This window comes from Delphinapterus leucas, chromosome 6 (assembly GCF_059928025.1).
Source record: "Delphinapterus leucas isolate spDelLeu-1000000601 "Yukka" chromosome 6, BTC_Dleu_Yukka2, whole genome shotgun sequence".
Taxonomy (NCBI): domain Eukaryota; kingdom Metazoa; phylum Chordata; class Mammalia; order Artiodactyla; family Monodontidae; genus Delphinapterus; species Delphinapterus leucas.
In genome coordinates, this window is record NC_143134.1 from 20,464,994 (window position 1) to 20,482,240 (window position 17,247).

At 38.1% G+C, this 17,247-nt stretch overlaps 1 protein-coding gene across 1 annotated transcript in view; it reads right to left on the reverse strand.

The window, feature by feature from the left end:
- The window catches only part of CDCA2 (cell division cycle associated 2), a 53,890-nt gene that overhangs the window by 18,881 nt on the left and 17,762 nt on the right, over nt 1-17,247 (reverse strand). Inside the window, 7 exon segments of the mRNA XM_089912793.1 lie at nt 1,140-1,277; nt 2,564-2,652; nt 3,590-3,668; nt 7,943-8,187; nt 8,653-8,737; nt 10,780-10,988; nt 16,126-16,213. Coding sequence (XP_089768919.1) covers nt 1,140-1,277; nt 2,564-2,652; nt 3,590-3,668; nt 7,943-8,187; nt 8,653-8,737; nt 10,780-10,988; nt 16,126-16,213 — 933 coding nt within the window.

Here is a 17,247-nt window from a genome sequence, read left to right on the forward strand (position 1 = left end):
AAATAAAGCCATTTCCAAAGACAAAGAGTAGAACTCTGGGTAACATAAACATTTAGGAATGGGCAGAAGAAAACAAATCTTTAACAGAGACCACAAAGGACAATTCTCAGTTATGTCAAATGCTGTGAACAAGACCTCTAAGGATGCACTGGATTTTAGTCACTAGGTTATTAAATGCCTTGGAAAAATAATGAAAGTGAAGTGGCAAACTGGTGGCAAAAGAGGCCTGACTTCTAATAGTATCTGAAACAGTGACTCTGTGGCAGCCTCTGTGGGTCTCTCCAGCAACAGTGTGGGATGGGAAAGGGGATAATGGTGCATTAATCCAGGGTGGGAGCAGAATGAAAGGGATGAAGACCCAAGATAATGGACAAGAGTGTTGAAAACAGCTGAAGACAGCTTAGGATGAATAAGGAAACACAGGAAGTTAAAGGATCTCTGAAAGCTGAAGAGTTAATACTAGAAGAGGCATGAGTAAGATGGCATGAGAACACTGGATGGATAGGAGGCTGGGGTCCGAGAGTGGGGAGACATATAAGTGTGTATTATTAAAACTGGGAAGGTCTTGGATACCAATAAGCTGTCGGGTATGGCAGGGGATGGTCCAGCTCAGTGAAGCGGAGGGCAACACCAGGACCTGGGTCAAGGTGCTAGATCTGCTATCCACAAAGAGGCGGTGACGTCATGAGCCGGCACAGGCCTCTGAGTGTGGAGGAAGACAGAGCTAGTTTCTAAATTCTTCCTGCAATACGGGGAGAACATCCAACCAGCCACTGGCAGTAGCAAAGTCAAACAAGAGGCAGATGGCACATGCATCCCTAAGAAATCAGAGGATTCCCCAAAGAGGGTGAGGTTAGATTAGATCAGATTCGAAGATAAGAATCAATTCCACGTTTGAGTGCCCATGATTCCCTGTGCTGGGTGTATGTAACCCAATGAAGAAAATGCAAAAAGGGCCCTCGGGTAATTCATAATTGAGTATATAATCTCTTATGGCCCTTTCGATTCTATGATAAGATGATTTCAATACTCTTGGTCCAAGGCCAACTAGGAAAAATTTTGTTTCTGGGTTTTCCTAACCATGCAACAAAGAAATGCACCACTTCTACTCTTTATTACATCTTTAAACACACACTCACCTGATTCTTTCTAGGAAGTGCTCTGTCTGCACGATTGCTTTCTTGAGACTTCCTCCTATTAATTTTCTTTTCTTTATAAGGCTGAGCTTCTGTATTAAATAAGTTGCAAACACTCTCTTCTGAAAAACTGATCAACTGCTATAAAGAAAATTAAAAGCAGGGCTACCATAAAACAGTCAGTTACATTTTCATGAGTGTCTCTCATATTTCTTTTCCCTTCCCTGCGGATTCTACCATTTTACATCCCATTTCCGCTTAATTCACAAATTCCATTAGAAGTATTTTAACCAAGTCACATTCAAAAGAGGGAAATAGTAATTACTGATTTCTGATCAAACTTTGACCCAGAAGCATATGCACTCTGTCCTACTATTTTATGGAAGAGAAAAAAACAACTTAAGAATCGTTGTTTTAGGTGCAAACTATTATATATAGGATGGATAAACAACAAGGTCCTACTGTATAGCACAGGCAACTATATTCAATATCCTGAGATCAACCATAATGGAAAAGAATATGAAAAAAATATACATATGTATAACTGAATCACTTTGCTGCACATTGTAAATCAACTATAGTTCAATAAAATTTTTGAAAATAAAAAATAAAAAAGAATCACTGTCTTATTCATTCATCAAATATTTATTGAACATCTACAATGTAGCACCTAACTACTGATGGGTTATAGGGGGAAAAATCATGAACCGTCACATTATCTAAGTTTGACTTCTGGGTTTACCATCAACAGTATCAGTGAAAAAAATATCAGTATGCTATATGTTTATGCACTGTGATGCTATAGATAAAAATCCAAGTTCATCTAATTTAATAAAATCGCAAAAGACATGCATTCGATGGGAGTTATGCTCACACTGAAAACAACTGAAGGTAGTTTTTGAAAAAGTTATATTTATGGCACTTTCTGACTGTTAATACATGTGACTCTGGAGAACAAATGTATGGACACCAAGGGGGGGAAAGCCGGTGGGTGGTGGTGGAGGGGGTTGGGATGAATTGGGAGATTGGTATTGACATATATACACTAACATGTATAAAATAGATAACTAATAAGATAAAAAAAGTAAAATTAAATTTAAAAATTAAAAAAAAAAACATGCGACTCTTCTCCACTTTGCACTTCGATATAACTCATAAAACCACACAGATCCCAAATAAACTTTCTAAACAGACTACCTTCCACGTGAAGCACCTCGTTTATTGTATTTTTCTTCTAACAGAATTAATTAAAATCAAATCAGGAAAACAGCATTATCCTGGCTTACATGATAGGTAGGATATGGTATTAGTTCTCAACACATTGATTAAACCAAGATTTAACTGATAAATCATTTGATCATGAAAACAGAGAAAAATCTAGTGCAAGATTTAAAAACAGATACATTGTGCCAAATACAAACACTTACACTTCTTCTGTTAGAGGTCCGCGTTGCTCTACCAACTTTACAGGAGGCTATTTTCTCGTGGTTATTTGAAGAGGCAAAGGTATCAGTGCCTGATGAGCAAGACACAGCAAAATTAGGGTAGCTAACAAAAAGCTGTAAGATCCATCATCTACTGGACACACTGGATGCTCTTTTGGATACCAATTTTGCTTTTAGTATCCTACCATATCTGAACATATTACCAGGAGAAATAAATTTTGAGATTTCAAAAACATTTTTAAAAACATGAAAATACTTTAATTTCACAAAGTTCAAAAAATTTTAATTTGGTCACTTTGAACGGTATAAATAAAAGGTAGTATAACCTGTCAAAGAGCATAAGCTTTGGAAGATGACAGGCTATACTTCCAATTTAGCTCTAACTTAACACTCCATGTCTTGGATTCTGTGCTAATGAGCTTGGTTTGTGTCCTAGAGCCAACAAGATGTGTTGGTGATCCATTAAAGGCTTTCGACCAGGGGAGAGACGTGAATAATGGTTCCACTGCAAGTGTTTTGCCTGTGACATTTGCTGGCCAAGTCCTGGTTTGTCAGGAAAGCACAGAGAGATCTTTGTTGCCTTGTCATGATCATAAAAAAAAACTAGAGACCTCAGAAAGTACATATGCACAAAATGCCATGTTGATGTTGATGAACAATTTTGTGTAATCAAAAATGACCCTCAGGATCCATATCATTTCAATTGTGCAACCTGAAAAGGAGCCTACTGTCAATCCTTAAGGGTTGAGAGGGCAACTCCACTACTTGCAGTGACTTGAAAAATGCGGCTACCCATCAGAGGAAGTTAAATGTGGGTGATTATAAAGTATGGACTTGGAATGGAAGGGGACGGGTAAGAGACTTCTTGTAAGCTTTTCTACACGATTTGAGTTTTTGAAAAATCAAGTACGATCATAATAAAAATAAAAATTTTAAAATAAGGTGATTTTCATATATACACATGTTTAAAATGACATTTATGATTTTTAGATAAGCCAAAGTTACTACCTGAAAGAGTCTCAGAGATTGAAGACTTACTAAGAGGACTGAGACCTGCAAATGATACCTGAAGAGGTTCTATGTTTTCCTAAACAAAGAAAAAAGTAGAAATTAGATATCTTTAAATCCAGTGGACATAGAAATAATGTGCCCGTAAGAAAATAATACGTATTTATTTTTGTAGGAGGAACTGTAATAAGCATAAAGATGGGAAATAAAAGATTAACCAAAAAAAGTCAGAGCAAAAACAAGATACTGGATATAAAAATAAATGTTTTATAATATTTACCAATCATATTTAAGGAAACCATGCTTACTAACTACAACCCACCAAAATAACAATTAAAAATATAATAATAATTTTTAAAAAGTGAAAGTAGTCATGATGATCCACTAATAAGTTACTTTTTGGTTTATTTAAAATCCCATACCTAACCCCAGTAAAGTAAGAAAATTCATTAATAAACACAACCAAACATTACAGTATTATTCAGGAGACCTTAAGGGTAAATATAAATGCAGATGTCAAATCTTTTCTTTCCCACAGCCAGTATAATGGTAGCTGTTAATTTTTCATAGATAAGATCTGTCAGGTTGAAAAAATTATTTTTTCTCACCAATTTGCTCAGAGTTTTTAATCTGAAATGAATGCTGGATTTTGTCAAATGCTTTTTCTCCATCTGCTGAGATGACCATAGAGTTTTTCTGTTTTACTCTGTCAATATGGTGAACTCTGCAGATTGGCTTTCAAATAAACCAACCTTGCATTTTGGGGGTAAAATCTCACTTGGTCATAATGTGTTTATTCTCTTTTTCGTTAGTATGTTAGCATGTTTGTGAGGATACTGGACTGTAGTTTTCTTCTCTCATAATGTCTGATTATGGTATCAGGCTACTGCTGACATTGATGAATCGGGAAGCATTCCCAACTCAATTTGTTTGGAAGAATGTAGGCAGAATTAGTATTGTATCTTCCTTAAATGTTTGGTAGAATTCATTAGTAAAATCATCTGCACATGCAGTTTTCTTTGTGAGAAGGTTTAAACTACAATTTAAATTTCCTTAGTTGATATAGAGCTAACGAGACCACCTATTTCTTCTTGAGTGAGATTGATAGCTTGTGTCTTTCAAGGAACGTAGCTTAAGTTGTTGAATTTATTGGCATAAAATAAAGTTGTTCATAATATTCTTTTATGATCCTTTTAGTATTATTAAGATATGTAATTATGTCACCTCCCTTATTCCTTATATTGCTAATGAGTATCCTCTCCTTTTGTCCTGAACAGTCTGATTAGAAGTTTACTATTATTTTCTGCAGCAAAACCTTCTGATTTCAATGATTTGTCTCTATTGTTTTTCTGTTTTCTATTTCATTGATTTCTACACTTATCTTTATTACTTCCTTTCCTCTTCTTAGTTTGGTTTCAATTTGCTTTTCTTTTTCTAGTTTCTTAAAGTGGAAGCTGAGATCATTAATTGGAGACCTCTATTATTTTCAAATACAGGCTTTAATTTTTAGAAATTTTCCTCTAAGCACTGCTTTACCTGCATCCCACGCATCTTTTGTTACTTTATAGTGGCTTAGGATTTACAGCACACATCTTTTAACTTATTCCACTTTGTTTATAGCCTAAGAACCCCTCCCAACCTTTATGCCATGTTAATTTGGTTGTATATCTTACTTACCTAGGTTATAAACCAAACAAAATATTGTTGTTACTCTTGCTTTGAATAATTATCCTTTATGGAGACTAATTAAAAAGAAGTCTGTTACATTTGCCCACATACTTAGCATTTTCAGTGCTCTTCATTCCTCTATGTAGACGCAGATTTTCCTGCAGAACTATTTTCCTTTTGACTAAAGGGCTTCCTTTTCAACACTTCTTCTAATGCTAACCTGTTATGGTAATGAATTATTTCAACTTTCGTTATGTCTGAAAAAGCCTTTATTTCCACCTTTTCTTTTGAAAGATGGTCTCACTAGATAGAGAATTCTAGTTTGACAGGTTATTTTTGGTTTTTTGCTCCAAGTAGTTAAATACATCTTTAAAAGATGTTGCTGCACTGCCTTCTGGCTCACTCACATAGTTTCCAACCAGAAATCTGCTGCCTCTCTCATATTTGTTCTTCTTATGTCACATGTCTTTTTCTCTCTGCTGGCTCCTTTTAGGCCATTCATTGTTGATTTTAAGCTTTGTGTATTTTTCTTTATGTTTCTTGTGCTGGGAATATGTTGAACTTTAGGATCAGTGGGTTAATAATTCTATCAAATTTGGACATTTTTCAGCCATTATTTTGCAAATATTTTTTTCCTGTTCCTTCCAATCTCTCCTCTCCTTTGGGAACCCTAATTACAAGCACTTTATACCACCTGAAGTTGTCCCAGATCACGAATTGTCTGCTCATTCTTGTTCAGTCTTTTTCCTGTGTGTCATTGAGAATAATTTCTATTGCTACATCTTCGAATTCACTAATCTTTTCTCTTGCAGTCTCTAATACGCTATTAATCTCATCCAACATATTTTTATTCCTGGAGATTATAATGTACAGAGTTTGATTTGGGTCTTTTCTTTATCTTCCATGTTCTTAAGAAGCTCAATCCTTTCTCACATTCTTGAACATATATGAAATATAGTTAAAATAACTCTTTCAATGTCTCTCTAGAAATTCTATCATATGTGCCATTTCTGGGTCTATTTCTATTGACTGATTTTTCTCTTCATTATGGGGCATCTTTTCCTACACAAGTATTAATTTTTAATTGAATGCCAGACATTTTGCGTTTAACATTATTTGTTGCTAGATTGTTTTGTTTTGGTTTGGTGGGAAGGATAAAACCATTTTATTGAGGGCCTTCAGGGGAGGGTTGAAGGGCTGGGAGGACAATGAGATCTGATGCCTTGGCCTCCCTGGGATCTCCCCACCTTCACAGCTGCCAAAAGCAGTTTTGACATTCTTGAGGTTCATTATGCAACGCAGTTACATGGGTATAAGTTAGATCCTTTCAAGGCTTGCTTTTAGGCTTTGCCAGCCTTTTAGTTTAATTCTGCTCCACTAATGAAGCAATATTCTTCTGAGTACCTGACACCCTCTGAATTACAAGGTTTTTCTACATGAGTTGGTGGGAATACAATTCCTGCCCTGTGTGAGCTCTAGGCATTTCCCTCTGCTCCATTTGGGCAGTTCCTCCCTGGCCTGGGGCAGTTTACTCACAAGGATGTGTTGACCAGCACTCAGCTAGAGACTTGACGAGACCCTTTGCAGATCTCCAGAGTTCTCTCTCTCTGCAGGTCTCTTCTCTCTGGTATTTTACCCCTGTGAACTCCAGCCTCCTTCACTTTTCCAGACCCCAAATCCATCTTCTCAACTCATGGAGACTGCCAGGCTCCACCAAGGTATCCCCTCCCTGTGCTGCAGCCTGGAAATTCAGCCCAGGCAGTAAGTTGGGGCTCTCGTAAGGCTTACCTCATTTGTTACCCCCCTCAGAGATTACTGTCTGTACTTCCAGACAGTCAATGCTGGTGAACCACTGTTTCATATCTTTTTCTCTGGCTTTTTAGTTGTTTCTCATGGCAATGTAAATTAGGTCCCTCTTATTCCATCTTGGCCAAAAGCAGAATATTCTTATTTCAAAGTATAACAGCAAGAGAGAGATTGAATGATGGCCCCAATATAAAAATGGGTAAGTAAAACTAATAGGCAGTTCTCAAGAAATTCAAATAGCCTATAAACATGTGAAAATGCTCAAACCTCACTAACAAACAATATTTTCCAGTCATCTTTTCCTCCTATTAAGCTATTTAAAAAAAAAGTACCATTAAAACCCAGGGTTTACAAAGGTGTAATAAATTAAATCATTTATAGTGCTGTGAGTTCAAATTAGTACATACTTTCTGAATAATTTAGCAGTATGTATCAAAAAGTTCAATAAATGTTCATGTTCCTTAATCCAGTAATCCCACCTGCAGAAATTCATCTTAGGAGGAAGAACAATTTATATTTATAATGTATCAATTCTAAGATTGCTGCTCTTTCAACATTTTAACACCTCTGAAATCTGAGTACATGGTGTGTATCACAGTTTAACTTTCAGCATTTTTTCTTAGTGATAGGTAAAACAATGGCACATCTTACAATCAATAGCAGTTAGGTTTCAGAAAATACGCTATGTACAAGGAGTCATGGAAGTATTGTTTTTAATAGGAGAAAACTGGTAATCACCTAGCTAGAAAATGCATTAATTTGTACCATGACACATTGTTCAGTCCATCTCATGATATCAAAGCACAATTATTGCTCATGCAAAATAGGTGAGGTCTGATGAAAATGTAAACAAGATTGTTCCACACTTTTCACACTTACAAGATTCTCTCCCTTGTCATCAAAATTTGGTTGAAGTAACCCCTCAGGAGCTGGGGACTGTTCAAGTAGCAGGGGACTGAGGGTACTTAAATCCTTTTTACGAACCGGTGTTTCTCCTTTACGCAACGGAGTGTTTGCTGGCAAAGATTCATCAAACACTTCAGGGCTTAGGTCCTCTCCGAAAGTAACTCTCTTCCTCTTCCTCACATTTAGAGAGTCTGGTACTGTACAATTTTCTTGACCTTCTATTAGATAATAAATGGGAATATATTTAAAAACTAAACTACATTTCTTATCTAAAAGACATATCCTAGAATCTTTTCACATGATTGCATCTGGCTATTTGTATAACACAAAACATAGTTTGTACAGAAAAAAAGTTTAAAGTGGAAAAGATAAGCAATATTTCTAATTAAAATATGGTCATGGATTTTAAAGTAAATTCTGCATGCCTGTCTTAAAAGATTACAAAACTGAACATCAATTTCCTTACAAGTTTCACATTAAGCAAAAAGGGATAGATGACATGGGTGGAACCAATTCTGAAACTTCAACAGAGGGTCCATCCCTCCCAACTCTTCTTCATTCCCATGTAACTTCAGAAGCATCAGGCATTAGTAGATCATTGAAAATACTACATACTACCTCAGGTTTTTTTCATAACAAGCAAATGATATCTTCAGGCTTCAAAATAAATCTGAATTTCTTACCTGCTTTTCGTTCTTTGCAACAGTTTGCAAGATTTAAGATTAAGCTTGGATGAGTCCCACCATCACAAAGGTTGTCATGGTGTTCCTAAATAAAATAAACACTGATGAATAATTTTACATATATAAATACATACACACAGACATTAAGAACGACAACTTCGAATTTTTTTCCTGCCAAGGGTAGATATTACATAGTACTGCAGATTACCTTTACTTTCATAGTTGATCTGACTTAAAATGTCATGATATTAGCCACAATGAAAAACTGGGTTCCTTAGCTATCATAATACTTTAGTAAATAGTTTTAGGCCAAAATTAAAGAACAGAAATTCACAATGTGGGCTAAATTCATTCCCTCATTCTTGACCTGGCAAGTGACTTGAAGGAAAATGTGAATGGCCAGAATTACAGTGTACTCTGGATGGTGTCAAACGAGATAGACTATATAAATGGTCTAAAGTATAAGAATTCCACTACAACAAGAAGAAAACAAATATGTACATGGCATAATAGGGTGTTTTGTCTTTTAGACATGGGAACCACACCTTTTATAAGTGTATAAATCTCCAGTCTACGATACTATATTCCTGAGTCAGAACAAGCAAAGAAAGTAGCATTTGTCCTTCTGTGCTTCTCCAGAAGAAGATTATAGAGTAAGCAAGTTGGTGAGGAAAGGACAATGTGAATCCTGAAGAACAGGAGGGGCAAGCCCAAACACAGGGCCACTGGAGCAAAGTGGGCGAAAGCCAGGGCTGTGGGTGGCTGAGAGGCACCTCCAAATCACCATCTGTTTGTCCCGTCTCATCCTAAGCCCTGACCAGCCCTTGTTCTCTAGAGCTGGTCATTTTCTCCAGCACACCCATCACAAGAGCAGCCCCTTCTCTAAGAAACAGTCCTGCCCTAAACAAACCTCCTTCATCAAGCATCTCCTGAGACTCAGCTTCATTTTCCCAACCAGGAAAATGCTCACATCAGTATTTGTGAAATAAGTGAACTTATACGACAAAGTTCATGTTAACGTTTAGATTTACTTTTCATTATTACCATGAAAGTTATCCAACAACTCAAACAGAATACACTTGCAAGCTTTGGGCAGCTTAGCAAGAAGACCATTAGTTGTGAAAGTCTTCATATGATTTTAGTGGCAGGACTTGATGTTTCTGCTACATTAACACTGTTAATTGATAAGAGTTACACAGATCATTAAGATGCTAAGCTAAGTATCTTCTTTGAGGAGAAGATAAAACAAATAAAAGATAAAAATGAGCAGTGCTGTATAGAAACCCAAATCAAGCTCTTTAACCAGAAAAATTGTTAAAACATTTAAAAATAACAACTGACCATATATCCATGTAGACAGAAGGTAGTCTAGTTCACTTTGGCTTTAAAGACAGATTTATAGGTATAGCTGTATGGTCAAGAACAACAACAAAATGTGTAATTCTCATTTGCCAGGCACTGGTGCTAACTGCACATTATTATCCTACTTTATGCTCAAATTACCCTGTAAGGAAGTTACTAATATTGTCCTTTTATAGATAAGGAAACCAGGATACAAAAAGTTTAACTAATCTACCTAGTTCTTAAACTTCAGCGTCAGCGAATGAAACCAGGCACTGTGACCCCAGAGCCGTCCTCTCAACCTCTCAGAGTGTTTACAGCCCGTCATGGATGTTTAACATCAGATTCGTCTGGGTTCATTTAACAACTTCAAGCCCGAGTTTATGTAAAATGGGGCTAATACCTTTCTTGGATACTGCTGCTGCACGTACATCATATATTCCAGAACCTTCACTGGAATTACTCAATAAATGCCAGCTAGTTCTCATCAACCTACTCTCTTCTCATACTAGCTCAACTTAAAGATGCTCGCCTGTAAGAGGTATCTTGAAAAGCAGATATTTTTGGTGGAAATAATTAACAAACTCACACATTAATAACTTACGAAACTCTTATAAAATATGGTCTACCTATATTAAATTCAACATACTATATTCCAAACTGAGTTAAAAAAAAAAAAAAGACATTTCCTGTTAGGCCAGTATTACATAACATTTCAGAGGTATTTCTTTGAACCAAAATGAATTTTTATTCAACTTGCTTTAGGAAATGTAGCTCTACACTGACCTGCAGGCTGTCTAGAAACAGCTTTGCAGAAGGTTTCTTCAGCACAGAACGAAGTACAAAGGTCTCAGAGGATGGAATGTCCCTCTGGCACAGTGGAGTAACCAGTGACCTGGCTTCAGGAGCCACGTCTGTACTCACTTCTGTAAATTTGTCAACTGAAACCGCATCGCTGGATCTTTTGCCCTCTACAGGGTCAGCGACCTGGATTCCTTCAACACAGAGGTGTAAACAAGAGAGGTGGCAGACATGTGAGTCAGTCTGTTCTACAATATAAGTAGTAAGTATTTACAAAAGGAATAACAACGTTTTCAGAAATTCAACCCTAAGATATCCTGCTTCAGGAGTAGCATCTGGGATTTCACTTGGAGACATAAAACAAAGAGAAGCGGCACTGGCCACAGCTTTTATTTCAAATCTGACCACTGAGGGCAACAGTGAGTAAGGTGTCTTGGCTCCACGGAAATCTAAGAAGGCCCCCACGGCTCAACTATTAACTGTTAATCTGCTTCCACTCACGACACCTACAGTCTGCACCATGAAACTAACTTGAGCCAGACAATGAATCATGACTGATTTTATTGGTGGAGTCAGAGGCATTTTCAGCATGCAAGGGTACTGGGAGGGAAAGGACAGAATGCTGAGGAGAACGACTATCAAATAAAAAAATGAACATGTTGTATGTGCCCCCAAGCAAGGCAAGGCTCCCCCCCTGCAAATTCTCACAAGAGAGCATTGCCTGATGACTGACATTTAACAAATATATACTGGGCGCTTAAGGTGTGACAGGCACTTTGCAAGAGATATAAACACCACAGATAAAGCCCCCATGGCCTCAGAGGACAAATAGACAACATAAAATATAGTAACTGGGGGGCATAGAGGGAAGGAGGTAGCTGTGCCTGTATAAAAGGGTAGCATGAGGGACCGTGTGATGGGACTGCGATATATCTTGACTATAGTGTGGTTATGTGAGTCTACACCTGTGATAAAATCATGGAACCAAATATACACACAAACGTGTGCATGCAACACTGGTGAAATCTGACCAAAAAGGTCAGTGGATTGTATCAGTGTTGATTTCCTGCTCGTGCACTGTATTACAGTTATGCAAGATGTTACCACTGGGGAAACTGGGGGAAGGGTGGACAGGCTTTCTTCCTATGGATTCATTCTTACACCTGCATGTGAATCTACAGGCATCTTAATATAAAAATTAAAGAAATGTATATATAATAACAAGCAGTAACCCATGCCATTAAGGAGAATAATGCAGAGATAGGGTTAGGGTATGGGAGGGGTGGAGGTGAGTTCAAGGACAGCCTGCTGAGCAGGCACCTGAACACAGTGAGGAAGCGAGCCGCACGTGTGTCTAGGGAAGGTTATACATACGCTCAAAGCCAAGTGCAAAGACCAGTGACAGGAGTGCCCCTGGCGTATAAGACGTGGGGCAAGGCCAGAGTGACTGGAACAGAGCCAGCAAGAAGACAGCTAAGCCACAAGCTCAGAGTCAAGGCTAAGGACCAGGTCAGGTGCGGCCTAGTAGGAAGTGGATGGACTGGATTCTATCCTAAGTATGCTGGAAGGCCAGTGAGAGATTCTGAGGGGACTGACATAGTGTGACTTGCATTTTATTTATTCTTTTGTTGTTGTTTCTGTTTGAAGGGTAACAGGTTTTTTTTTATAGCCGTCAGTATTTAGAGGGGTTATTTTTCTTCCCTCCAGTTTTATTGATACAAGGTGTGCAGCATAATGATCTGACTTACACGCACCACGAAGTGATGACCACAGTCAATCTAGTGAACATCCACCACCTCATACAGATACAACACGAAATAGAAAAAAATTTTCCCTTGTGATAAGAACTCCTAGGATTTGCTCTCTTTTTTTTTTTTGCGGTACGCGGGCCTCTCACTGCTGTGGCCTCTCCCGTTGCAGAGCACAGGCTCTGGACGCGCAGGCTCAGTGGCCACGGCTCACGGGCCCAGCTGCTCCGCGGCATGTGGGATCTTCCCAGACCGGAGCACGAACCCATGTCCCCTGCATCGGCAGGCGGACTCTCAACCACTGGGCCACCAGGGAAGCCCAGGATTTGCTCTCTTAACACCTTTCATATATACCATACAGCAGTGTTCATTATATTTATCATGTTGTACATGACATCCCTAGTACTTATTTATTTTATAACTGGAAGTCTTTACCTTTTACCTGCCTTCCTCCAATTCACCCTTCCCCCTTCCCCCTTCCCCGGCCTCTGGTAGCCAGAAATCTGAGCTCTTTTTTCTATGTGTGTGTTTGTTTTTGAAGTATCCCACTTTATAAGACCTCTTCCCTCTTCCTAAAGGTGCACCGTCTGAGATATAATAACCTCTGGGGTGCCACCAGATAACCAGCTTAAAATAAAACACTGGAACCAGCACTAGACTCCTTTAATCAAGGCCCCACAATGTATGGGAGATTTGTCTTTTCCTGTCTTATACAATGTTCCTGCTTAGGGCCTAGAGGGGTGTTAAAATGGGATATGTTGGCCCTTGTGATGTTCCCAAGAAGACAGAGTGTACAGGGAGGTGTTAGGTATTATGACAGTTTTTAATGACCATACTTCATACATTCTATAACCACTGTCAAAGAATATGTCACTCCTAAGACAAAGTCCCATGAGAGTAAAGCAAGAGAACTGGTAAGAATTGCTGAAGGCAAAAGCCTCCTATTTCATCCAGGTAACAAACTCATAACCCTGCTCTCTGCCCCATCTATCCATCCATCTATCGCATGATTAAAATTAAGAAGTCAGAGCAGATGTGCACCACAAGAAATGCTGAAGGAAGTTCTTTTTCGGGTTGAAAGGAAATGATACCAGACAGAAACTTAGATCTTCAGCAAGGAATGAAAAGCACCAGAAATGGTACCTATCTAGGTAACTATAAGAGGCTATTTCCAATATACACATATTTCCCAATACACATGGTTGTTTAAACCAAAAAAACCTTATCTTGTGGGGTTTAAAATGAATATAAATATAGTATAGATGACATCTATAGTGTAAAAGGACCATAAAAGACATGGGTGGGAGGAGAGGTAGTAGATCTGTACAGTTTGTAAAGTTTCTGTATTTCACCTGAAGTTGTACAATATTAGCTCTAAGAAGGCTGTGAAAATCTAAGGATGTATATACCACAGTCCTTACAGTAACCATTAAAACAAAAAAAAACAAAAGATGCAATGAGGTATAGTTTAGAAGGTAATGGATAAATAGATTTCTAAAATTTCAAATAAGCCCAACAGACGAGAGGAGGGAAAACAAAAAATAGAACAGAAAATACGTGAAAGAAATGGCAGATTTAGGGAATTCTCTGGTGGTCCAGTGGTTAGGACTTCACACTTTCACTGCTGAGGGAGTGGGTTCAATCCCTGGTCAGGGAACAAAGATACTGCAAGCCGTGTGGATAAAATTTTTTTTAAATGGCAAATTTAAATAAAACCATTTCAATAATGACTTGAAAGGTTAATGCACCAAATATGCCCATTAAAAGGCAGAAATTCTCAGGATTGACAAAAAAGCAAGGGCCAGTTATACATATACAAGAGTTTTACTTAAAGATAAAGACACAGGTATGTTGAAAGTAAACCTAATACCTTATGGTGACTTTCATTCAATACAAGCATATTGAATGCCAGTCCCTTTTCACACACTTAAAACCCAAAAAAATCATGTGTAGTGTTTTCTCTAACAAAATATACTTGTTAAATGTTTAGAGATCCTATTCTTTCTTTTTCTATTGAATATAGTTCCCTGTGCTATACAGTAGGACCCTGTTGTTTATCTATTTTATATATAGTACTGCGTATCTGTTAGTCCCAAGCTCCTAATTTATCCCTCCTCCCACCCCTTTACACTTTGGTAACCATACATTTGTTTTCTATGACTGTGAATCTTTTGTTTTTGTTAATAAGTTCATTTGTATCAGTTTTTTAGATTCCACATATAAGTGATATTACATGGTATTTGTCTTTCTCTTTCTGACTTTATGATAATCTCTAGGTCCATCCACGTTGCTGCAAATGGCATTATTTCATTCTTTTTTTTTTTTTTTTTTTTTTTTTTTTGCGGTACGCAGGCCTCTCACTGTTGTGGCCTCTCCCATTGTGGAGCACAGGCTCCGGACGCGCAGGCTCAGTGGCCATGGCTCACGGGCCCAGCTGCTCCGTGGCATGTGGGATCTTCCCGGACCGGGGCACGAACCCATGTCCCCTGCATCGGCAGGCAGACTCTCAACCACTGCACCACCAGGGAAGCCCTATTTCATTCTTTTTTATGGTTGTGTAATATTTCATTGTATACATATACCATGTCTTTATCTATTCATCTGTTGATGGACATTGAGGTTGCTTCCATGTCTTGGCTATTATAAATAGTGCTGCTATGAACACTGGGGTGCCTGAATCTTTTCAAATTACAGTTTTTGTGTTTTCTGGATATATGTCCAGGAGTGTCCAGGAGTGCAACTGCTGGATCACACGGTAGCTCTATTTTTAGTTTTTTAAGGAACCTCCATACTGTTCTCCATAGTTGCACCAATTTACATTCCCACCAACAATGTAGGAGGGTTCCCTTTTATCCACACCCTCTCAAGCATTTATTGTTTGTAAACTTTTTGATGATGGCCATTCTGACTGGTGTGAGGTGATACCTCATTGTAGTTTTTTTTTTTTTTTTTTTTTGCGGTACGCGGGCCTCTCACTGTTGTGGCCTCTCCCGTTGCGGAGCACAGACTCCGGATGCGCAGGCTCAGCGGCCATGGCTCACGGGCCTAGCCGCTCCGCGGCATGTGGGATCTTCCCAGACCAGGGCACGAACCCGTGTCCCCTGCATCGGCAGGCGGACTCTCAACCACTGTGCCACCAGGGAAGCCCTCATTGTAGTTTTGATTTGCATTTCTCTACTAATTAGCGATGTTGAACATCTTTTCATGTACCTACTGGCCATCTGTATGTCTTCTTTGGAGAACTGTCTATTTAGGTCTTCTACACATTTTTTGATAGGGCTGTTGTTTTTTTTGATATTGAGCTGCATGAGCTATTGGTATAATCCCATCCTTTATAATACATTCTATCAGCTTGGAAATATTTCACTAATTCTCATTGGTAGTAATTCAAAAAAGAAAATGTCATCTCTCACGTAACAAGAATTCTAAAACATGTCTAATATACCATGAGCTCCTAAAATGTAAGGAACGGTTTTAGTTTTCCCAAATGTTAGCACATAGGTAAACCAAGCATAAATGTCTATTGAACAAACATTTCAATGGGTGAACGGGCACATGTACTAAGGAAAAATGAAATACTTACCACTTGAAGCCTCTGTGAGTTCTGAAAGTAGAGGATACTCTCCAACTAAACATCCAGACTGTAGATTTAAACCAGATTCAGAAGATTTCTTGGAGAAAAATAAGAGTAAAGAAGTATTAAATTTTATTACTTATAGGATTACTGATATTTTTATAAAGATTTGAGTAAGCATTATAGATTATCTAGAAATCTGATATTAAATCAATCAATCCATCGCCTTCATTATCTAGTTAATTCTTAAGGAGGTATATAGGAATCCTATATTAGGAACCTCCAAACATCCTATCCAACAACTTTCAGTTCTCTAGAAAACGTTTATAGGACACATTTTTGCTGTCTTATTGTTTGAAGTCTAGAAAACTATGTTAACTGCTTTCTTTTTTTCCCTCTCTCTCTCTCTCTCTCTTTTTTTTTAAGGCTAGTCAAGTGAAGCAATGGGATTGAAGAAGGAACAAAGAAATCTGTAACTGGCTGTGATCAATTAATTGTAAACATCACTGCATTCGGACCAGCCAACGCTTTCTTTAAAGAGGAAATTCTCAAAATAAAGGAAAACATAATGACTAATCAAACAACAGAAGGTATCAATAGCTAGAAAAGGAAAACCATCAATGGCCAGGATAGAAAAAGGCACTCCTATGAGTGTAAAAACCACTTGTAAATCATGGTGTATGGCCAACAATTAATGGAAGTTCTGATAAGAAAAATTATTGTCAGATGATGATTCCATATCTACTAGAATAGAGCAGAGGGAGTGGAGATTATAAGCGACTCTGAGATATACATGAAACCCACGGGGGCCCTGATGGTCAACCCTAATGACCATCAAGCATTTATTAAGCCAGTCCAGATAAGGTCAACAGGACATGTACTGGATCTACATGACAGAGAAGGTGCAGGAAAAAAGCTTCCACTCTACCGGCATTAGGTGTCTTCTCTCACTAAAAAAACAGAAACCTGCTGTATCAAACCAGAACTAAGGGTCGTGCAAGAACTAGATCCCTGTTTACATTTGTGTGAAGGTCAAGGGTCCTCAACAGTATGATTATTATTATTATTATATACATTTTTTTGGCTGCTCCGTGCAGCACGTGGGATCTTAGTTCCCCAACTAGGGATCGA